Here is a 23713-nt window from a genome sequence, read left to right as displayed (position 1 = left end):
CAAAGCTGAAACTACCACATACTTCATCAGAATAAACTTGCTTTCACTGGGAGATTTGACACGTCAGTTCTCTAGTTTACTGCTGTCCAGTTAAAGAATGTATTAACAGACTTGGTTGCGATGTTTACCAAGAAAACATTCACCTGGAAACAAATTTCTCCAAAAAAAATTATTTGTTCTTTATGAACTTTAAATTAATCCTAGTCAACGTTCCTGCAACTAACTATTTTGCCGCATATGGCCTCCTTTATCGACAAGCGTTTCTCTTCAGTCCTGTGGCTGTCATTGGTGAGACCGAGGTGACTCTTGTGCGCACAAAACTGAGAAAATGCTGCCTACCTGAAACTAAACACGCCACTCCTTGTCTTAATATAAGCACAGCCACAAACAAACCTTCACATTATCCTATTCCCTCAGCAGTGTGTTTCCAGAGTAGGGGAGATGAAGGTCGAGTAGTATTATCGCGAGACTATTATTCCAGAAACTCAGCTAATGTTCTGGGGACCTGAGTTCAAATCCCACCATGGCAGATCATGGAATGTAAATTCAATTAAAAAATCTGGAATTAAGAATTTACTGATAACCATGAAACTAATGTCGATTGTTGAAAAAAACCATCTGGTTCACTAATGTCCTTTAGGAGAGGAAATCTCGTGTCCTTACGTCGTCTGGCCTACACGTGACTCCAAAACCACAGCAATGTGGTTGACTCTCAACCGTCCTCCAAGGGCAACAAGAGATGGGCAATAAATGTTGGCCAGCCAGTGATGCTCATGTCTCACAAATGGATTAAAAAAAAGGAAATACAGTTTCCTTCTTTTTTAATGACTGTAATTGGTTCTTATGGTTTTCTTATCTTCCTCTTCAGAGTACTTTCTGCTCAATTAATTCAATGAGTGAGTTGTCATTATTTTTGAGAAGAACTATACAACGGCACATAATCATCCTTTGTGACCTTCACCTTTATTTAACTAAGAAAGATGCTGAAAACATGCTGTGCGATATTATTCATGTTAACTCATGTAAACACAAGAACATTTGTTATTAGTAATGCATGATGCTTTTAACACTTTGCGAATGTTTACTCATATGTCCTGAAAACAGAATGAAATTTCTCATGTAAATATACTTACTACTTTTTCTATACCTGTCCACAGGTAAAACTCAAGTGATGGGAGAAATTAAGATAGCACTGAAGAAAGAAATGAAAACAGATGGAGAGCAGTTAATAGTGGAGATCCTTCAATGCAGAAACATCACCTACAAATTTAAATCCCCTGATCATTTACCAGGTATTGGCTAACGTGGGATAGAATAATGGAGTCCTTTGGTGTCTATATCAGATGTGCACAGGGATCTGTTACAAAGGAGCAACTCCTCAAACTGATACATTACAAAATGTCAGCAGCAGTAACATCAGCTCAAACCCGAGATACCATTGCCATTTGGTCAGGGAAGCATCAAATTTGTTTTACAAAATTAGTTCGTTGTCAACAGGCTAGACGATGACCTAGTGGTATTATCGCTAGAATATTAATCCATAAACTCAGCACATGTTCTGGGGACCTGGGTTCGCCACAGCATATGGTGAAATTTGGGGGGGTGATTCTCCCATTGCGAACTGCAAATTTTCTGGTGGGTCGGGTCAGGTGATGTGCATGTCGGCCATTTTGCGGGATTTGCGCATTCGTTGCCGACGCGTGCGTGTCTCCCAGAGCCGGAGAACGGTCACAGTCAGGACCCTGCTGGAAACCAGAGGGAAGCCACATAAGTGATTTTAATCTGTTTTAAATATGTTTGAAATCTATTTTAAATATCATTATCGGGCCTGGCGTGGAACTTGCTGGATCCAATAGCATCTCCCATCCCACCAGGAGAACTTCATTTCAGCGGCGTTTAGAGTAGATCGCCACGTCCGAGGAAATAACGGGAGACAAAGAACAAAGAACAAAACAACACAGGAAACAGGCCCTTTGGCCCAACGAGCCCGCGCCGCCATTTTAACAATAAGAGGGGGTGCCAATCGGGACCCCCCAGGAGGCTGGGTAGTGGGGGGTAGTGCCCCTTGGGCATGGACATCCTGGCAGTGCCAGCCTGTGCCCCCCCAGCCACTGCCCAAGGGGCAAAGTGCTCACACCCAGAGGGTATCTTGGTACTACCGATGGGGCATGAGGCAGTGCCAAGGGGCGAGGCCTATTGTCGACAGGGCCTAGGGGTGATTGGTGGGAGTCCCGCCGCCACTCTGCAGACAGGGTCGGTCAGGGCTGGAGGGAGGGCACTGATCGGGGCGGGCTGGGGGTGTGGTCTGCTGGGGGGAGTCTGCCTCCAGGGGAGGTTTGGTCTGCTGGCGGGGGTTGGAGCGGGAGGAGGCGTCCGTCGGGGCACTCCGGGACAGGTGAGAGGTCAGGGCTGGCCCGGGAGTTGCCGTGGGAGCCGCGATTGGGCCGTGGTGGTGGTGGTGGTGGTGGTGGTGGTGGGGTGGGGGGGGGGGGGGGGTGGGGGGGGGGGTGGGGGGGGGGGGGGGGGGGGCGGGGGGCTGCTGGAGAGGCAGCACCGCGGGGGTCCCGGGCTGACCAGCGATTGAACTGGCAGCAAACAGGGCAGTCTGATAGGCCGGGGCCACCGTGCGGGCACAGAGTTCCAGAACTGTGCCGCTCCGGTGCGAATAGGCCCGCCCCCGGGATTTTTAGTAAGATTCACGACTGGATTCTCCGCAGTACTCGGAGCGCGGAGATTCAGACCTGAAGTTGCACTGAAAACATTGATGTGATTTAGGCCAGTTTTCTCACCAATTCAGCACGTTTGGGGGAATCGCCCCCTGAATTCAATTAAAAAGTCTGAAATTAAGAATCCACTGATGACCATGAAACCATTGTCGATTGTCATAAAAATCCATCTGGTTCATTAATGTCCTTTAGGGAAGGAAATCTGCCGTCCTTCCCCAGTCTGGCCGACATGTAACTCCAGAGCCACAGCAACGTCATTGACTCTCAACTGCCTTCGAGCGACAGTGAACGCTGGCCAGCCAGCGATACCCATGTCTGCTGAGTGAATTTGGAAAAAGACTTGTTCATTCCAACCCTTTGGGCCCTATTTTCCCATTATGATTTGAAGCGCTGAGCGGACTCGAAACTGGGAGTGTTTCAGATTTGACATTAGACCCATTCTCGGTTGCCCCCATACGCACTCTGCCTGAAAAAAATCAGAGTCCAAATCGCGTCGCGTAAGCGTGTGGACAGGGCTTAACGCACTCAACCCTGCAGCTCCAGTAGGAGCCCTCCAACCACACACGCGTAGAGAAAAAAAAGATAGAATGCCGCTGTCCTACCACATCCCTCCGAGACCAGATAATGCCTCCCTCTGGCCCGCACAGACATTGCTCTACCCCCACAACATTACTGACTGCCTCATCTCCCCCCGCCACCCAGACTGATCGTGGGCCCTTCTCCCCCATTCCCCTCCCCTGTCACACTGGTCACAGGCAGAGTGGCAGCGGACCTCCAATCGATCTGAAGCAGAGAGCCGTCGGACACTTGGCAATTATCTCTTCACTAACTAGAGCACCCGAATCGGAATTCTACAAAACGTGTCTGTTTCACGCTGATTCTGAATTGACGAACGCAGTGGGAAAGGGGGAAGTGCCAGTAAGGTTGGGCACGCAGCTCGAACGCAAGTGCGTTTAAATGACCATCACACCCATTTTGGGTGCGTTTCCGGTCCTTGGTAAAGGGGAATCCGGCACAGAGGCAGGCACAGATCTGCGGGCGCAGATCGTACTACTCGTCTCGTACCCGACTTTACCAAGTTTTCGTGCCCGAAAATGGGCGCAACACAACGGTAAAATCGGACCCTTTGTTTCCTGTCTGCCAACCAGATTTTTATCCAGCTCAATAGACTACCCCAATCCCACGTGCTTTAATTTTTATATACCAGTCTCAAATGTGGGACTCTGTCAAAAATCTTCTGAGACCATATGTATAATAAGCCATATTCACTGGCTCCCCCTTAGCAACTCTACAAGTTACATCCTCAAAGAATTCCAGTAGATTTGACAAGCATGATTTCCTTTCGAAAACCAATGCTGACTCTGTCTGATACTGTCACTCTTTCCCTCTGCTATTACATTTTTATAATGGATCTAGCATTTTGCCACTACCGATGATTTATGATTTGTTGGTTTATCTCTATCTTCCTTTTTAAATAGAGGAGTTGCATTCGCTACTCTCCAATTAATAGGAACCGTTCCAGAGCGTATAAAATCTTGGAAGATGACCACCATTATTTCTAGGACCATTTCCTCAAGTACTCTGGGATGAGGATTATCAGGCTCTGGGGATTAATGGGCCTTCAATCCCATCAATTTCCCCAACGCTATTTCCCTACTCATACTGATTTCCTTTAGTTCCTCCCTCTCACTAATCTTATGTTCCCCAATATTTCTGGTGTGTTATTTGTGTCCTCCTTTGTGAAGACTGAACCAAAGTATGTGTTTAGTTGATCAGATATTTCTTTGTTCTCCATTATAAATTCCCGTTTCTGACTGTTTCTGACTTGTCTTTACTCATCTTTTTCTCCGTGCATACCGAAAGAAACTTTTACAGTCAGTTTCTATGTTCCCCACAAGCTTACTTTCATACTCTATTTTCCCCTTCTTAATCAATTCCCTTGTCATCCTTTGCTGAATTCTAAATTGTGCCGAATCCTTAGGTCTGGGTTTTTTTCCGACCAATTTGTATGCCTCTTTCCTGGATATAATATTATGTCTAATTTCCCTTGTGAGACATGGATTAGTCACATTTCCCATTTTATTTCTGTGCCAGACAGGAATAAACAGTTGTTGCAATTCATTCATTTGGTCTTCGAATGTTTGCCATCGCCTATCCACCATCATCCCTTTAAGTAACGTTTCCCAATCAATCAGTGCCAACTCATGGCTCATACCATTGTAGGTTCCTTTATTCGGCCTCAGAATCAATTATATCACACCCCTTCTTGATGGAGAATTCTGTAATTTTTTACGGTCGCTCATCCCCAAGGGGTCTCACCCAACTAGATTGTCAAATATTCCATTCTCATCGTACAATACTCATTTGAGGATGACCTGACCTTTAGTCTGTAGAATCACAGGACCGTACAGCATAGGACAGGTCCTTCAGCCCGTCAAGTCCACGCGGACACAATAGAAACAGCTGAACTCCCACCTAATCCCGTCCGCCAGCACTTAGCCAATAGCTCTGAATGCTATGGTGTGCCAAGCGCTCATCCAGGTATTTTTTAAAGAATGCGAGGCAACCCGCCTCTAACACCCTCCCAGGCAGCGCATTCCAGACCATCATCACACTCTGTGTAAAAAGGTTTTTCCTCGCATCCCCCCCAAACATCCTGCCCCTCACCTTGAGCCGATGTCCCCTTGTGACTGATCCCTCAACTCAGGGGAACAGCTACTCCATATACATTCTCTCCGCGTCTCTCGTAATCTCATACACCTCGATCAGGTCACCCCTCAGTCTTCTCTGCTCCAACGCAAACAACCCAAGCCTATCCGACCTCTTTTCATAACTTAAATGTTCCATCCCAGGCAGCATTCTAATGAATCTCCTCTGCACCCCCTCCAGTCTATTCACATTCTTGCGATGTTGCGGTGACCAGACCTGCACGCAGTACTCCAGCTGTGGCCTCAATAAAGTTCCCTACAATTCCAACATGGCTTCCCTAGTTTTGTAAATTAAGCCTCAATTGATAAAGGCAAGTGTCCCGTATGCCTTTTTCGTCAACCTACTAACATGTCTTTCCACCTTTAGAGAACCACATCAAGTTCCCTGTGTTCCACAGAACTTCTGATTGTCTGACCATTCGTTGAGTATTTTCTTGTCAAATTACTCCTTCCAAAGTATATTACCTCACATTTTTCAGGTTTAAATTTCATCTGCCACTTACCTGCTTATTTGATCATTCCGTCTATACCTTTTTGTAGCCCGAGACACTCCACCTCACTGTTAACGTTCAAGGTTTGTGTCATCTGTAAGCTTACAAATCCTTCTCCCGCACAGTCATCGATGTCTTTTGTATACATTACGAATAATATGGGCCCAACGTAGACCCTGCGGTATACCACTGGATACTGGCTTGCAGCCTTCTGGCATCACCCTCTGTCTCCTACGACTAAGTCCATTTTGAACCCACTGTATCAAATTACCCTGTATCTCATGTGAACTTACCTTCTTAACAAGTCTCCCATGTGGGACTTTGTCAAAGGCTTTGCTGAAATCCATATAAGCTACGTCGACTGCACTGCCCTCATCTACACACCTGGCCACCTCCTCAAAAATTCAATCAAATTTGTCAGGTGTGACCTCTCATTGACGAAGCCATGCTGACTACCCCTGATCAAGCTTTGCCTCTCCAAGTGGAGATAGATTCTCTCCTTCACAAGTTTCTCCAATAACTTCAGTACCACTGACCTGAGACTCACTGGTCTGTAGTTCCCTGGTTTGTCTCTACAACCCTTTGTCGACGTCAGAACCACATTAACTGTTCTCCAGTCGTCTGGCACCTCCCCTGTGGCCAGAGAGGAATTGAAAATTTGGGTCAGAGCCTCTGCAATCTCCTCCCTTGCTTCCCACAGCAGCCTGTGGCAAAATTCATCCAGACCTGGAGATTTATCCACTTTTAAGGCTGCCGACACCTCCAATACTTTGTACTTCCCTAGTTTTTGGCCCCCTTATCTGAGGAAGGATGTTCTTACTACGGAAGAAATACAGGGAAACGTTATCAGTCTAAATCTTGGGATGGCAGCATTGATATTTGAGGAGAAATTGAGTCAGTTAGAATTATATTTGCTGGGGATTAGAAGAATGAGGATATCTCATTGAAATTTTGACTTCATCATAGAAGACAGAGAGTAGCAGTGGAAGAATGCTTTTCAGAATGGAGATCTGTATCTAGTGGTGTTCCACAGCGATCAGTGCTGGGACCTCTGTTGTTTGCAGTATGTATAAATGAAGTGGAGGAAAATGTGGATCACCTGGTTAGTAAGTTTGCAGATGACATGAAAATTGGTAGAGTCGCTGATAGCGCCGGGGATTGTCAGAGAACACAACAGGACATAAAGAGATTGGAGACTTGGGCACAGAAATGGCAGATGGAATTTAATCTGGACAAATGTGAAGTGATTAATTTTAGAGGATCAGATTTATGTGTGAATTATACTGTAAATGGCAGAACCCTTAGGAACATTAACATAGGGATCTGGGTGTGCAACTCCACAGTTCGCTAAAAGCGGTAACACAAGTGGCCAAGATGATTAAGAAGGCGTACGGCATGCTTGCCTTCATCGGCTGAGACATTGAGTACAGGAGTTGGGAAATCATGTGGCAGTTACATAAAAAATTGGTCAGGCCACATTTGGAGTATCATGTACAGTTCTATTCACCGCACTACAAAAAGAACATCAAAGTTTTGGAGGGAATGCAAAGAAGGTTCACCAGGGTGTTGCCTGGCCTCGAGGATGTTGACTATGAGGACAGTCGAATAAACTAGGATTGTTTTCATTGGAAAGATGGAGGCTGAGGGGAGACCTGTTAGATGTTTACAAAATTATCAGAGGCACAGACAGGGTGGATAGTCAGAGGCTTTTTCCCAGGGTGGAAGAGTCGACTGCAAGAGGGCACCGGCTCAAGGTGAGAGGGGGAAAGTTTAAGGGAGATGTCGGACGGAGAGAAATTTGTTGAGTGTATTCAGGAGGAAATTCTCATGCAGTATATAGATGGCCCGACTAGAGAGGGGCAAAACTTGACCTTATCTTGGGAAATAAGGAAGGGCAGATAACAGAAGTGCTAGCGATGGATCACTTTGGGACCAGTGACCATAATTCTATTACTTTTAAGGTAGCTACGGAGAATGATAGGTTTGGCCCAAAAGTTAAAGTTCTAAATTGGGGCAAGGCATATGTTGATAGCACAGGCAGGAAGTTTCAACAGTTAACTGGGGGAGCCAGTGGGAAGGAAAAGGAATGTCTGATAAGTGGAAGTCTTTCAAAAGTGTGAACCAGGGTTCAGGATAAGTACATTCCTCTTAGAGTGAAGGGCAAGGCCGGCAGAAGTAGAGAACCCTGGATGACTCGGGATATCGAGGCCCTGGTGAAGAAGAAGAAGGAGGCACGTGACATGCACAGGCAGCTGGGATCAAGCGGGCCTCTTGAAAATTGTAGAGGGTGTAGGAGTAGCGTTAAGAGAGAAATCAGGAGGGCAAAAAAGGGACACGAGATTGCTTTGGCAGATAAAACAAAGGAGAATCCAAAGAGCTTCCACAAATACACAAAGGGCAAAAGAGTAACTGGGGAAACTCAACCACTGTGACATTCACATTTGTATTACATAGAGTGCTATAAATGACCATGATTAACCTTGGGTGAGAAAACTCCCTTTTTCCTGGAAAATCTCAGCAGGTCTGGCAGCATCTGTAAGGAGAGAAAACAGCTGACATTTTGAATCCAGATGACCCTTTATCAAAGCCGTCAGGGTCGTCTGGATTCGAGACGTCAGCTCTTTTCCCTCCTTATGGATGTTGCCAGACTTACTGAGATTTTCCAGCATTTTCTCTTTTGGTTTCAGATTCCAGCATCTGCAGTAATTTGCTTTTCACCCATTTTCCAGCCCGTTTTACGCTTAGACTGTTTCTGAGAAAATTCCACACCGTATGTTTTTTGAGAAAGAGTTAACTGTCATTCCTGGGATGCAGGAGATTAAAGGATGTGGGGGCAAAGCAGGAACAGGTTATTGAGTTGGATGAATTTTAGAATAGCCAACGTTCGTTGCCGATAGCTCCTAAATTAAGATCGACAAAAGATCAAGCCTTGCTCTTTACTAGTCCGTGTTGCTCAGAACTGCACGAAGTCGAACCCCTCAAGTTATTATCTGTATTCTGCCTGTTCGGACATCACCATTTCAACAAAGAGCGTGTAACCTGGCCGACGTTTGTTCCTCAATTAACGTGACACGGTCATTAGGACGTTGCGCAACTCGAGAGTTTATTACATGAAAATTGGGCTGTTGACTTTATTACACCAGAATACTTCAAAGGATTCAACTGGCTGTAATTTACTTTGAGACGGTCAGTGGTCGTGAAAGTGTAATATAAATGCAACTTTCTTTTTTTAATTCTCAGATCTGTATGTGAAATTATACGTCATCAACATTTCAACACAAAAGCGAATGTTTAAGAAAAAAACTCGGGTCTGCAGGCACGACCGGGAGCCATCATTTAACGAGACCTTTCGTTTTAGCCTGAACCCAGCTGGACACTCCCTCCAGGTAAAATTACGTACGGCACCTGTAGCTGAACGTGTTATAGTTTAAACTTTATTTCAGTGTGTATATGGCATTGTAGGTTTGTGGGATTGCAGCATTTTCAATGTGAGGTCATCCATTTTGGTAGGAATGACAGCAAAACGGATCATTATTTAAATGGTAAAAAATTGCAGCGTGCTGCTGTGCAGAGGGACCTGGGTGTCCTTGTGCAGGAATCTCAAGGAGTTGATTTGCAGGTTCAGCAGGTAATTAAGAAAGAAAATGGAGCGTTGTCCTTCATTGCTAGAGGGCTAGAGTTCAAAAACAGTGAGGTTATGTTGCAGCTGTATAAGGTGCTGGCGAGGCCACACCTGGAGTACTGTGTACATTTTGGTCTCCTTTCTTGAGGAAAGAAATACTGGCACTGGAGGGGGTGCAGCAGAGATTCAATAGGTTGATTCTGGTGTCGAGAGGGTTGGCTTATGAGGAGAGACTGAGTAGACAGGAGCTATACCCCGATCTTATAGAAACATATAAGATTATGAAGGGAACAGATCAGATAAAAGCAAGGAAATTGTTTCCACTGGCAGGTGAAACGAGAACTGGGAGCACGGCCTCAAAATAAGGGGGAGCAGAGTTAGGACTGAGTTGAGGAGGAACTTCTTCACGCAAAGTGTTGCGAATCTGTGGAGTTCCCTGCCCAACGAAACGGTTGAGGCTTCCTCGTTGAATGTTTTTAAGACAACGATAGATACATTTTTGAACGGTAAAGAAATTCAGGGTTACGGTGAGCGGGCGGGTAAGGGGAGCTGTGTTCACGAGAAGATCAGCCACGATCTTATGGAATGGCAGAGCAGGCTCGAGGGGCCAGATGGCCTACTCTTCCGTAACACCGTGCACCTTTATCTTACGCAGCAATCTTTGGTGCGCATCTTGTCAAATGCCTTCTGGAAATACAAATACTCCACATCCACAGGTTCCCCGTTGTCCAATGGTCTCAAAGAGTTCCACTACATTATTCAAACGTGACCTGCGCTTCATGAATCCATGCTGCATCTTACCAATGGGACAATTTATATCCAGAAGTCTCGCTATTTCTTCCTTGATGATCGATTCAAACATTTTCCCTAGCACAGAAGCTAAGCTAACCGGCCTATAGTTACCTGTCTTTTGTCGACCTCCTTTTTAAATAGCGACATCACATTTGCTGTTTTCCAATCTGCGGGAACCACCCCAAATTCCAGCGAATTTTGGTAAATTACCACTCGCGCATTTGCTGTTTCTCCCGTCGTCTCTTTAACTATCCTGGGATGCATTTCATCAGGGCCAGGAGATTTGTCTACCTTTATTTGCCCAACATTACCTCTTTCGTGACAATGATAATTTCTAGTTCCTCACCTGCCATAGCCTTCCTGCCATCAATTTTTGACACGATATTTGTGTTTTTCATTGTGAAGACCAACACAAAATACCTGTTCAATGCCTCAGCTAATTTCTCATTTCCAGTTATTACAACCCCTTTCTCATCATATAAAGGACCAATGTTTACTTTAGCTGCTCTTCTTCATTTTATATATTAGTAGAAACTTTTGTTATCTGTTTTTATGTTCTGAGATAGTTTACTTTCATAATCTAACTTACTTTTCTTTATAACTTTTTTGTGGCTTTCTGTTGCCCTTTAAAGATTTCCCGATCCTCTAGGTTCCCATTAATCTTCAGCACTTTGTGTGCATTTTCTTTCAATTTGATACCTTCCTTTATTTCCTTAGATATCCATGGCTGATTTTTTCTTTTTCTACAGTCTTTATCATCGGCATATACTTTTGCTGAAAAATCTGTGAAAAATCACTTTGAAAATCCTCCACTGTTCCTCAATTTTCCCACCATAAAGTTTTTGCTCCCAGTCTACCTTAGCCAACTCCTCCTTCACCCCTTTACAGTCTCCTTTGTTTAAGCACAAGACGCTGGGATTGGATTTTACCTTCTCACGTTCCAGTTGTATTTCAAATTCAACCACACTGTGATCGCTCCTTCCGAGAGGATTCCTAACTGTAAGATCATTAATTATCCCTGTCTCGTTACACAGGGCCAGATCTAGGATAGCTCATTCTCTTGTAGGTTTCATTACATACCGTTCAAGGAAACCATCGCGGATACATTCTCTGAACTCCTCCTCAAGGCTGCCTTTTCTGACCTGGTTTGACCAATTGAAATGTAGATTAAAATCCCCTATGATAATTGCTGTACATTTTTACACGCGTCCGTTATTTCCACGGAATCCCTACAGTGCAGAAGAAGGCCTTTCGGTCCATCAAGTCTGCATCAATACTGACCCCACCCAGGTCCTATCCCTGTTTAACAACCCTGCTAATCTCTCTGACCTATCACATCCCAGGACACTAAGGGTTAATTTAGCACGGCCGATCAACCTAACCCACGCGTCTTTGTTTATCTCCCCCCCCGCGGTGATGTCGTTATTTGGTGGCCTATAGACTACGTCTATCAGTGACGTTTTCTCCTTACTATTTTTAATTTCCATCCAAATGGATTCAACCTTTTTTTCCATAGCACCTATATCATCTCTCACTACTACCCTGACATCACCCTTAAATATCAGAGCTACACCACCTCCCTTACCTTCCTGTCGATCCCGCCGAATAGTTTGGTACCCCTGGATATTTAACTTCCAGTCGTGACCATCCTGCATTCACGTCTCTGTAATGACCACCGACTCATACTCGTTTGCAGTGACTTGTGCCGTCAGCTCATTTACCTTGTTTCGAATGTTACGAGCATTCAGATAAAGTGCCCTTAAGCTAATTTTTGTATTTTTTTGAATTCTAACACTTCCATTAATAAGATCTCCTGAGTCCTCCTTCCTTTTAACTTTTTTCCTGACCTTTGATGTAGTTGAAACCTTCTCCCCACATTTTGTCCTCGCTCCCTCCTTCTTACACAGATTGCCAGCTCCCTGGCATATTAGTTTAAACCCTCCCCAACCAGCCTAGAAAACACTCCCTCTAGGACATCAGTTCCAAACCTGCCCAGGTGTAACCCTTCCATTTGTACAGGTCCCAATGCCCCAAGAATCTGAAACCCTCCCCAGACACCATCCCTTCAGCCACATACTTATCTGAGATATTCTGTCATTTCTACTCAAAATCATGTATCCTGATATCACTGCCTTTAAGGTCCGATTTCTTAACTTCCTTCCCAGCTTCCTGTATTCCACTTTTAGGACCTCGTCCCTTTTTTTAATCTACGTCGATTACTATGACCACTGGCTGTTTGCCCTCCCCCTTCAGAATGTTCTGCAGCCGCTCCGAGACCTCCTTGACCCTAGCATCAGGGCAGCAACGTACCATCCTAGAGTCTCATTTGCGGCCACAGAAATGCCTGTCTGAATCCCCTATAACTAATGCACTGGCACACCTTTTACACCTATCCTTTGCAGTAGAACCAATGAGTTTGGCTACTGCTGTTTCCCCTAGAGAGGTCATTCCCTTCGACAGTATCCAAAGCTGTATATCTGTTTTGCAAGGGAATAACCACAGGAGGTTTCTGTACTATCTGCCTATCTCTCTTGCTCTGTCTGGCGGTCACCTATTCCCTTCCTGCCTGTGGATTCTGAGCCTATGGTGTGACCACCTCTCTAAAGCTGCTATCCACAATACTCTCTGACTTGTGGAAGCTCCACAGTGTCTCCAGCCAGCGTTCCAGCTTATAAACTCAAACTTCCAGGAGGTGTGGCTGGAGACACTTTCTGCACACATGCTGACTCAGGCACCTGCCACATGGAGCAAAAGGAGCAAACCACGGCTTGCAGCTGTCCTGTCATGTCTTGCCCCTTTAAATTAAACTTTTGAAAGATGTTTTATTTCAGATTTATCCAATTTTCTAGCGCCCTTCTTTCCTGCCCCTTGTTACTACCGAATATAATCTTCTCAAACCATAAACCATAGAAATTACACAGAAACAGTATCGTCGTGCGCAACAACAATAATGCCAAGAGCAAAAGGAAAAAAAAAACTTACTGACCAATCAGCACTCTCCCTTGTAGACTCTGCTGCCTGTTTCACCGTCATCCCCGGTTAAATCCGGCTCCAAAAGCTCAGTCAGAATAGCGCTGACCGTGCAGTCGGAGCAGAGCTGACCGTGCAGTCGGAGGTCGGAGCAGCGCTGACCGTGCAGTCGGAGCAGAGCTGACCGTGCAGTCGGAGCAGAGCTGACCGTGCAGTCGGAGCGGTACTCACAGTGCAGTCAGAGCGGTACTCACAGTGCAGTCAGAGCGGTACTCACAGTGCAGTCAGAGCCGCACTCACAGTGCAGTCAGAGCGGCACTCACAGTGCAGTCAGAGCGGTACTCACAGTGCAGTCAGAGCCGCACTCACAGTGCAGTCAGAGCGGCACTCACAGTGCAGTCAGAGCGGTACTCACAGTGCAGTCAGAGCGGTACTCACAGTGCAGTCAGAGCCGCACTCACAGTGCAGTCAGAGCGGCACTCACAGTGCAGTCAGAGCGGTACTCACAGTGCAGTCAGAGCGGCACTCACAGTGCAGTCAGAGCGGTACTCACAGTGCAGTCAGAGCAGCACTCACAGTGCAGTCAGAGCGGTACTCACAGTGCAGTCAGAGCAGCACTCACAGTGCAGTCAGAGCGGCACTCACAGTGCAGTCAGAGCGGCACTCACAGTGCAGTCAGAGCGGTACTCACAGTGCAGTCAGAGCGGTACTCACAGTGCAGTCAGAGCGGTACTCACAGTGCAGTCAGAGCGGTACTCACAGTGCAGTCGGAGCGGTACTCACAGTGCAGTCGGAGCGGTACTCACAGTGCAGTCGGAGCGGTACTCACAGTGCAGTCAGAGCGGCACTCACAGTGCAGTCAGAGCGGCACTCACAGTGCAGTCAGAGCCGCACTCACAGTGCAGTCGGAGCGGTACTCACAGTGCAGTCAGAGCGGTACTCACAGTGCAGTCAGAGCGGTACTCACAGTGCAGTCAGAGCGGCACTCACAGTGCAGTCAGAGCGGCACTCACAGTGCAGTCAGAGCGGCACTCACAGTGCAGTCAGAGCGGTACTCACAGCGCAGTCAGAGGGGCACTCACAGTGCAGTCAGAGCGGTACTCACAGTGCAGTCAGAGCGGTACTCACAGTGCAGTCAGAGCGGTACTCACAGTGCAGTCGGAGCAGAACTGACCGTGCAGTCGGAGCAGAGCTGACCGTGCAGTCGGAGCAGAGCTGACCGTGCAGTCGGAGCAGAGCTGACCGTGCAGTCGGAGCAGAACTGACCGTGCAGTCGGAGCAGAGCTGACCGTGCAGTCGGAGCAGAGCTGACCGTGCAGTCAGAGCAGCACTCACAGTGCAGTCAGAGCGGTACTCACAGTGCAGTCAGAGCAGCACTCACAGTGCAGTCAGAGCGGTACTCACAGTGCAGTCAGAGCAGCACTCACAGTGCAGTCAGAGCGGCACTCACAGTGCAGTCAGAGCGGCACTCACAGTGCAGTCAGAGCGGTACTCACAGTGCAGTCAGAGCGGCACTCACAGTGCAGTCAGAGCCGCACTCACAGTGCAGTCAGAGCCGCACTCACAGTGCAGTCAGAGCGGTACTCACAGTGCAGTCAAAGCGGTACTCACAGTGCAGTCAGAGCGGTACTCACAGTGCAGTCAGAGCGGTACTCACAGTGCAGTCAGAGCGGTACTCACAGTGCAGTCAGAGCCGCACTCACAGTGCAGTCAGAGCCGCACTCACAGTGCAGTCAGAGCGGTACTCACAGTGCAGTCAGAGCGGTACTCACAGTGCAGTCAGAGCGGTACTCACAGTGCAGTCGGAGCGGTACTCACAGTGCAGTCGGAGCGGTACTCACAGTGCAGTCAGAGCGGTACTCACAGTGCAGTCGGAGCGGTACTCACAGTGCAGTCAGAGCGGCACTCACAGTGCAGTCAGAGCGGCACTCACAGTGCAGTCAGAGCCGCACTCACAGTGCAGTCGGAGCGGTACTCACAGTGCAGTCAGAGCGGTACTCACAGTGCAGTCAGAGCGGTACTCACAGTGCAGTCAGAGCGGTACTCACAGTGCAGTCGGAGCGGTACTCACAGTGCAGTCAGAGCGGTACTCACAGTGCAGTCGGAGCGGTACTCACAGTGCAGTCAGAGCGGCACTCACAGTGCAGTCAGAGCGGCACTCACAGTGCAGTCAGAGCCGCACTCACAGTGCAGTCGGAGCGGTACTCACAGTGCAGTCAGAGCAGTACTCACAGTGCAGTCAGAGCGGTACTCACAGTGCAGTCAGAGCGGTACTCACAGTGCAGTCAGAGCGGCACTCACAGTGCAGTCAGAGCGGCACTCACAGTGCAGTCAGAGCGGCACTCACAGTGCAGTCAGAGCGGTACTCACAGCGCAGTCAGAGGGGCACTCACAGTGCAGTCAGAGCGGTACTCACAGTGCAGTCAGAGCGGTACTCACAGTGCAGTCAGAGCGGTACTCACAGTGCAGTCGGAGCAGAACTGACCGTGCAGTCGGAGCAGAGCTGACCGTGCAGTCGGAGCAGAGCTGACCGTGCAGTCGGAGCAGAGCTGACCGTGCAGTCGGAGCAGAACTGACCGTGCAGTCGGAGCAGAGCTGACCGTGCAGTCGGAGCAGAGCTGACCGTGCAGTCAGAGCAGCACTCACAGTGCAGTCAGAGCGGTACTCACAGTGCAGTCAGAGCAGCACTCACAGTGCAGTCAGAGCGGTACTCACAGTGCAGTCAGAGCAGCACTCACAGTGCAGTCAGAGCGGCACTCACAGTGCAGTCAGAGCGGCACTCACAGTGCAGTCAGAGCGGTACTCACAGTGCAGTCAGAGCGGCACTCACAGTGCAGTCAGAGCGGTACTCACAGTGCAGTCAGAGCCGCACTCACAGTGCAGTCAGAGCCGCACTCACAGTGCAGTCAGAGCGGTACTCACAGTGCAGTCAGAGCGGTACTCACAGTGCAGTCAGAGCGGTACTCACAGTGCAGTCAGAGCGGTACTCACAGTGCAGTCAGAGCGGTACTCACAGTGCAGTCAGAGCCGCACTCACAGTGCAGTCAGAGCCGCACTCACAGTGCAGTCAGAGCGGTACTCACAGTGCAGTCAGAGCGGTACTCACAGTGCAGTCAGAGCGGTACTCACAGTGCAGTCAGAGCGGTACTCACAGTGCAGTCAGAGCGGTACTCACAGTGCAGTCAGAGCGGTACTCACAGTGCAGTCGGAGCGGTACTCACAGTGCAGTCGGAGCGGTACTCACAGTGCAGTCGGAGCGGTACTCACAGTGCAGTCAGAGCGGCACTCACAGTGCAGTCAGAGCGGTACTCACAGTGCAGTCAGAGCGGCACTCACAGTGCAGTCGGAGCAGCACTCACAGTGCAGTCGGAGCGGTACTCACAGTGCAGTCAGAGCGGCACTCACAGTGCAGTCAGAGCAGCACTCACAGTGCAGTCGGAGCGGCACTGACCGTGCAGTCGGAGCGGCACTGACCGTGCAGTCGGAGCAGCACTGACCGTGCAGTCGGAGCAGCACTGACCGTGCAGTCGGAGCAGAGCTGACCGTGCAGTCGGAGCGGCACTCACAGTGCAGTCGGAGCGGCACTCTGAGGCCTCTGTTTGTATAGGCACATCTTACAAAGCCTCGGGATTGGTTTTACCTAATTGTACAAACAACCATCCAAGTTCTTAAAAAGTGTTTAGATGAGCATGTGGCACGTCATAACATTCAGAGCTATGGGCCAAGTGGGATTATATGGGAGCTGAGGTGTTTCGAATATTTTGGTGAAAACTCAATGGCCAAAGGGCTTCTTCGGCGCTGTATGATTCTATGAACAAGACCTAAACAATAACCAGGCTTAGCGTGCTAGCTGGCAAATAACATTCATAATACACAAGATGCAGACAATAACCATGTCCAACAAGAGAGGATTAAACCATCACCCCTTGATATTCAACAGCATTACCATCGCTGAATCTCCCCTCTGTCAATATCCTGGGGGATTACCATTGACGAGACCCTGAACTGACTAGCTGTAGGAATGCTGTGGCTACCAGAACAGGTCAGAGGCTGGGAATCATGTAACTCACCTCCTGACTCTCCAGATGCTGGCCACTATTTACAAGGCATAAATCAGGAGATTGATGGAATACTCCCCACTTGCCTGGATGAGTGCAGCTTCAAAAACATTTATGAATGCAGGCAAAGGTACTTGTAGTCAGTTTCTTAATGCATTAAAAATACTGGGGGTGATTCTCCCAAATGTGCCGAATTGGTGGGAAAATTGGTCTGGATCGTGGCAGTTCTGATAGCTTCTCACCTAAATCTTTGCCCTCTATGCAATACAGAAGTTCCAATTGTGAATCTCAGTAAAAACCCAAGGTGGGGTGGGACCTATTCATGCAGGAGTTTGACAGTTCTGGAACTCTGAGCATGCGCGATGGCCCCTATCTGTCAGGCTCCCTGTTTGCTGGCCTGCTCATTCACTGGCCAGCCTGAGATTCCCTCCAGCCAAACCTCCCCCGCCATGGCCCGATTGTGACCCCCACAGCAATTCCTGGGTCTTCCGCGATCCCTCCCCTACTTCCGCCCTCTCCTGCCTCACAGCACCCTGATGTCCAATCTACCCCCACCAGCAGTGGTGATCCCCTAAGCCCCCTCACCCAGGCAGACTCCCTCTCCCCACCCCCGCTGTCTCCCCCCCCCACCCCCACCGCCCCCTCCACAGGAGGCAGGCTCTCTCCAGCAGACTACCTCCCCAGCCTGCGCAAATCACCGCCCTCCCTCCATCCAACTCTGATCTCAATGCAGGAAGGCCATGGGACCCCCCCAACTCCCATCGATCGCATTTCGGCCCTGCCCACCGTAGGCACCACCCCCTTGAAACTGCCCGATACCCATTGGGCAGTGCCAAGGTGCCCCTCTGTGCATGGGCACTCTGCCCCTTGGGCAGTGCCAGAAGCATGGGCTGCACTGCCAGGGTGCCCATGCTCAGGGGCACCAACTCACACCGCCCAACTCCCTAGGGGGCCCCGATTGCCCCTTCACTCCAGCAGGAGTGAAGCAGGGTCTCCCGCTCGTTGCCCGAACATGGGGAGCTAGTCTGAACCCCACGGGAATGAAGTGATCCTGGCGGGGTGGGAGATTCAATCGAGACCTGAAAGATCCTGATAATTAACTAATCTACATGCTGAAAATAGATTTTAAAAAGATTTAAATGTCTCACCTGCCTTCCCGCCGGTTTCCAGCATGGTCTGATTGGCAACTGTAAGCCGCTTTTGGGGGATACACGTGCGTTCCCAGTGTACGCGCAAATCCCTGCTCAAGGCCGTAGGCACGTGTCTCCCAGCCGGATCTGCTAGAAAAGTGGTGGGCGCGGATGGGAGAAAGCAGCCGATATTCCAAATCTTTTAAAATGTATTATCGTGTCCTGGAGCTGAATAATACATTTCCGAAGAGAGAGTGTTTCCTGGATCTGAAGGCATATTAATGAGCATAATAACTTGGGTGGCATTTCCGAACAGGAAGTTAGGAAACAAATAAATTGTGTTAGAAACAGTAGGCAGAAAAAGTAACAGGAAAAGAGGAAGACTTTGGAATAAATAGCTAAAAATAAACAGTGACTCTACTGTGCCTCAAGATATTCCTAGTGTGAGGAAAAGTGAGCGATTGCACGTTCTCCCCGTATCTGCACGGATTTCTTCCAGGTGGTCCGGTTTCTTCCCGTAGTCCAAAGACGTGCAGGTTCGGTGTATTGGCCGTGCTAAATTACCACTTAGTATCCCAAGATGTGTAGGTTAGGGCTATTAGCCACTTTAACCATGCACAGAAGTAGGGGTTAGGGGGGAGGGTGGTTTGCACCTGGGTACATGCCCTTTTGGCTCAGACTGGATGGGCTGGATGGTCTCCTCCTGCACCATAGGGTTCCCACGTTTGAGAAAAACACAATGAAGAGTTCAGTATCTTAATGCACGTGGCATGAGAAACAAGATCAATGAGCTGATGGAACAAAGGGTTTGATCTGATGGCCATTACTGAGACATGGTTGCAGGGAGAGTTCAGAAATCAATTTCAGCATTATTTGACTTTCGGGAAAAACAGGGAGGAAGGTAAACATAAGAGCATAAGAAATAGGAGCAGGAGTAGGCCATCTAGCCCTTCGAGCCTGCCCCGCCATTCAATAAGATCATGGCTGATCTGTCGTGGCTCAGTTCCACTTTCCCGCCCTCTCCCCATAACCCTTAATCCCCTCTCTCATCAAAAACCCATCAACCCGCGTCTTAAAAATATTTAGCGAGGCAGCCTCCACCACTTCAACGGGCAGAGAATTCCAGAGATTCACCACCCTTTGAGTGAAGAAGTTCCTCCTCAACTCTGTTCTAAACCACCCCCCCTTTATCTTGAGGCTGTGCCCCCTAGTCCTACTATCCTTTCTGAGCGGGAAGAGTCTCTCCACTTCTATCCTATCCATCCCATTCATCATCTTATACGTCTCAATGAGATCTCCCCTCATTCTTCTAAACTCTAACGAGTACAAGCCTAGTTTATTCAGCCTCTCCTCATAGCTCAACCCCCTCAACTCCGGTATCAGCCTAGTAAACCTCCTCTGCACTCCCTCCAAGGCCAAAATATCTTTGCGCAGGTGCGGCGCCCAAAACTGCACACAGTACTCCAGCTGCAGCCTCACCAATGCCCTATACAGCCGCAGCAAGACCTCCCTACTTTTATAGTCAATCCCCCTCGCGATGAAGGCCAGCATCCCATTCGCCTTCCTGACCACCTGCTGCACCTGCAAGCTGGGTTTTTGCGACTCATGCACAAGGACCCCGAGGTCCCTCTGCACCGTCACCTGCTGCAGTTTTTCTCCACGTAAGTAATAATCCTTCCTACCATTATTCCTACCAAAGTGGACCACCTCGCACTTGCCAACATTAAATTCCATTTGCCATTTCCTGGCCCATTCGCCCAGCGTATCTAGATCCTTCTGTAGACTCTCCCCACCCTCTGCACAATTTGCCGTTCCACCAATTTTGGTGTCATCAGCAAATTTCGACACCCTACACTCGGTTCCCTCCTCCAGATCATCTATATAAATGGTAAATAGCTGAGGCCCCAACACCGACCCCTGGGGCACTCCACTAGTCACCATCCGCCAATCCGAATAGCACCCATTGACCCCCACTCTCTGCCTCCTATTTGACAACCAGTCCTCTATCCACGCTAACACCCTACCCCCCAACTCCATGCCCCCTGACCTTCTGTAATAACCTCTTGTGAGGTACCTTGTCAAACGCCTTCTGAAAATCCAGAAAGACCACATCCACCGGGTCTCCTCTATCCACCGCTCTAGACACATCCTCATAGAACTCCAGTAAATTTGTCAGACACGACTTCCCTTTAATGAAACCGTGCTGCATCTGCTCTATCAAGCAGTTCCCCTCAAGATGCCTCGCTATTTACTCCTTGATGACGGATTCTAACATTTTACCTACAACAGACGTTAAACTAACAGGCCTATAATTCCCCGCCTTTTGCCTGGCACCCTTCTTAAACAACGGCGTAACATTAGCCATTTTCCAATCTTCCGGCACTTCCCCGGAATCCAGCGACGTCTGGAAAATAACCACCAAGGCATCCACTATCACCTCCGCCATTTCTTTCAGGACCCTCGGATGCATTCCATCCGGTCCTGGGGACTTGTCCACAATCAGTCCCTCCAGTCTGTCGAGCACCGCCTCTCTAGTAACAGTAATGTCATTGAGACCCTCCAGTCCTACCACCTTTCCATCTCTAACATCCGGCAAATTATTCACGTCCTCCTCCGTGAAGAGGTGGGGTAGCTCTGCTCATAAGAGAGGAAATATGTACAGTTCTGAGGGACAATCTAGGCTCAGAGGATGTGGAGCTAATTTGGGAAGTGGCAAATCCCAAAGGAAGGGAATGGTGGCAGTTTTGTACCAAACCCCAGAAAGTAGCCACACTGTAGGAAAGATTTTAAACTAACAAATAACAAATTCATGTAAAAAGAGCACTACATTAATTATGGGCAACTTTAATTTTCATACACGTTAATTCAATCAAATAGGAAATGGCAGCCAAGAGAATGAATCCATACTGAAGCATAGAAATGAGAAGCTGGAGTAGGCCATTCAAGCCTTCAAGCCTTCTCCGCCATTCATTTTGATCAGAGCTGATTACCCTATTCAATATTCTGATCCCCCACTTCCTCCATATCCCTTGATCCCTTTAGCCCCAAGAGCCATATCTAATTTCTTCTTGAAATAACACCTTTTGGCCTCAACTACATTCCACATATTCACCACCCTCTCGGTGAAGAAATTTATCCTCACCTCAGTTCTAAAAGTTTTACCTCTTATCCTCAAAATATGACCCTTAGTTCTGGATTCCCTCACCACTGGGGACATTCTTTCCGAATCTACCCTGTCTAACCCTGTTAGAATTTTATAAGTTTCTATGAGGTCCCCTCTCACTCTTCTAAACTCCATTGAATATATTTTCTCCTCGTATGACAGAGCTGCCATCCCAGGAATCAGCCTGATAAACCGTCACTGTGCTCCCTCTAGAGCAAGGACGTCCTTCCTCAGATAAGGACACCAAAATTGCACATAATAACACATGTATGGCCTCACCGACTTCCTATACAATTGCAGCAAAACATCCCTATACCTATACTCAAATCCTTTTGCTCTGAAGACCAACGTACCATTTGCCTTCTTTAAAGCCTGTCGTCCCTGCACATTTACTTTCAACGACTGACGCTCAAGGATTTCTTGGGGATCGAATGGAGGTATATAAGATTCCGAAGGGTATAGATAGAGTAAACAGCGGTAAGCTATTTCCTATGTTAGAGACGCACAGTACGAGGGGCCACGGGCTTAGGGTGACGGGGGAGAGGTATAACACGGATATTAGAGGGAGGTTTTTCACACAGAGGGTAGCGGGGGTATGGAATGCTCTGCCAAGTAAGGTGGTGGAGGCAGGCACGCTGGAGTCGTTTAAGAGTAACTTAGACAGGCGCGTGAGTGGGTTGGAGATGGGTGGATATAGGAGATTGTTTTAAATAAGGTTCATTAGCAGTGGGACGTCCCTGGTAATGTGAAAGGATGTGGAACGATACAAATGTTTTTCTCTTTTAATTCACAGGTTTTAAGTCGGTCCGCCTCGTCGTCTAACGAGGGGCATACACGCGATGGGTCGTACTTGGGCCGCTCTCCGATGTTCGAGAATAGCTTAGTGCTTCATGTCGTTAGTGTGCGCTTAAACTGGACCAGATGCTGGGCAACACGACAGCTCAGTGACTATCACTGTTTGCTGTGCAGACACATGGATTTGGGCCGGTGTCTGTGGGAGTTTGCGCATTCTCCCCGCGCTTGCGTGGGTTTTCTCCGGGTGCTCCGGTTTCCTCCCACACCCCAAAGGTGTGCTATTAGGCTGATCGGAGGTAATAAATTGTCCCTAAATTAGTTTCCCTCAATGTGGAATGCCATAAGCATAGATAAGGGTCACGGGCGGAGGGGGGACTGGTAATGTTAAAATGGCGGCGTGGGCTCATTGGGCCGAAGGGCCTGTTTCCCGGGCTGTTTTTGTTCTTTGTTCTTTATTTCAAAGTTTTGCTGAGTATCCACCTCTCTCGATTTACACCTATTCAAGTAATTATCTGTCTTCCTATTATTGCTACCAATGTGGATAACCTTACACTTATCCACATTATACTGCATTTACCATGCAGACGCCCACACACTCAGTCTGTCCAAATCACGCTGAAGCATCTCTGCATCCTCCTCACAGCTCACCCTCTCACCCAACTTTATACCATCTGCAAATTTGGAGATATTACATTTAGTTCCCTCTTCCAAATCATTAATATATAATGTGAACAGTTGGGGTCCTAGCACAGATCCCTGTGGAACCCCACTAGTCACTGACTGCCAATCAGATAAAGACGGATTTATGCCAACTCTTTGCTTCCTATCTGCTGACCCGGTTTCTATCCATCTCAAGACGTTATCTGCAATCCGTGTGCTTTCGACTTTACAAAGTAGTCTATTATGTGAGACCTTGTCGAAAGCGTTCTGAAGGTCTAAGTAGGCCACGTCCACTGGTTCTCCTCCATCAACTCTATGAGTTACATCCACATAGAATTCCAATGGAATCCTCAAGCGTGATTTCCTTTTTTTTAAATCCATGCTGACTTTGTCTGATTTTACCACTTCCTTCCAAATGCTGAGTAATGAAATCCTTGATAATGCACCCTGGCAACTTCCTGCATCACTGCAGAAGCTCACTGCATTTTGTTCCCTGTTTTCTCTCTACTTCCCTTTTTGAATAACGGTCTCACATTAGCTACCCTCCGATCTGTAGAAACTATTCCGGTGTCCGAGGAATTTTGGAAAATAACCACCG

At 48.1% G+C, this 23713-nt stretch overlaps 1 protein-coding gene across 2 annotated transcripts in view; it reads left to right on the top strand.

The window, feature by feature from the left end:
- Window positions 1-23713, top strand: part of LOC145339834 (protein piccolo-like) — a 57039-nt gene that overhangs the window by 15448 nt on the left and 17878 nt on the right. For both annotated transcript variants that reach the window (XM_080184366.1, XM_080184367.1), the window contains exons 2-3: window positions 1158-1292; window positions 9166-9311. In XM_080184366.1, the coding sequence (XP_080040492.1) occupies window positions 1158-1292; window positions 9166-9311 (281 nt within the window). The remainder of the gene's footprint in view (window positions 1-1157; window positions 1293-9165; window positions 9312-23713) is intronic.

This window comes from Carcharhinus amblyrhynchos, unplaced genomic scaffold (assembly GCF_965287045.1).
Source record: "Carcharhinus amblyrhynchos unplaced genomic scaffold, sCarAmb.v2.hapA scaffold_693, whole genome shotgun sequence".
Lineage (NCBI taxonomy): Eukaryota > Metazoa > Chordata > Chondrichthyes > Carcharhiniformes > Carcharhinidae > Carcharhinus > Carcharhinus amblyrhynchos.
This window is presented reverse-complemented; position numbering and strand designations above follow the sequence as displayed.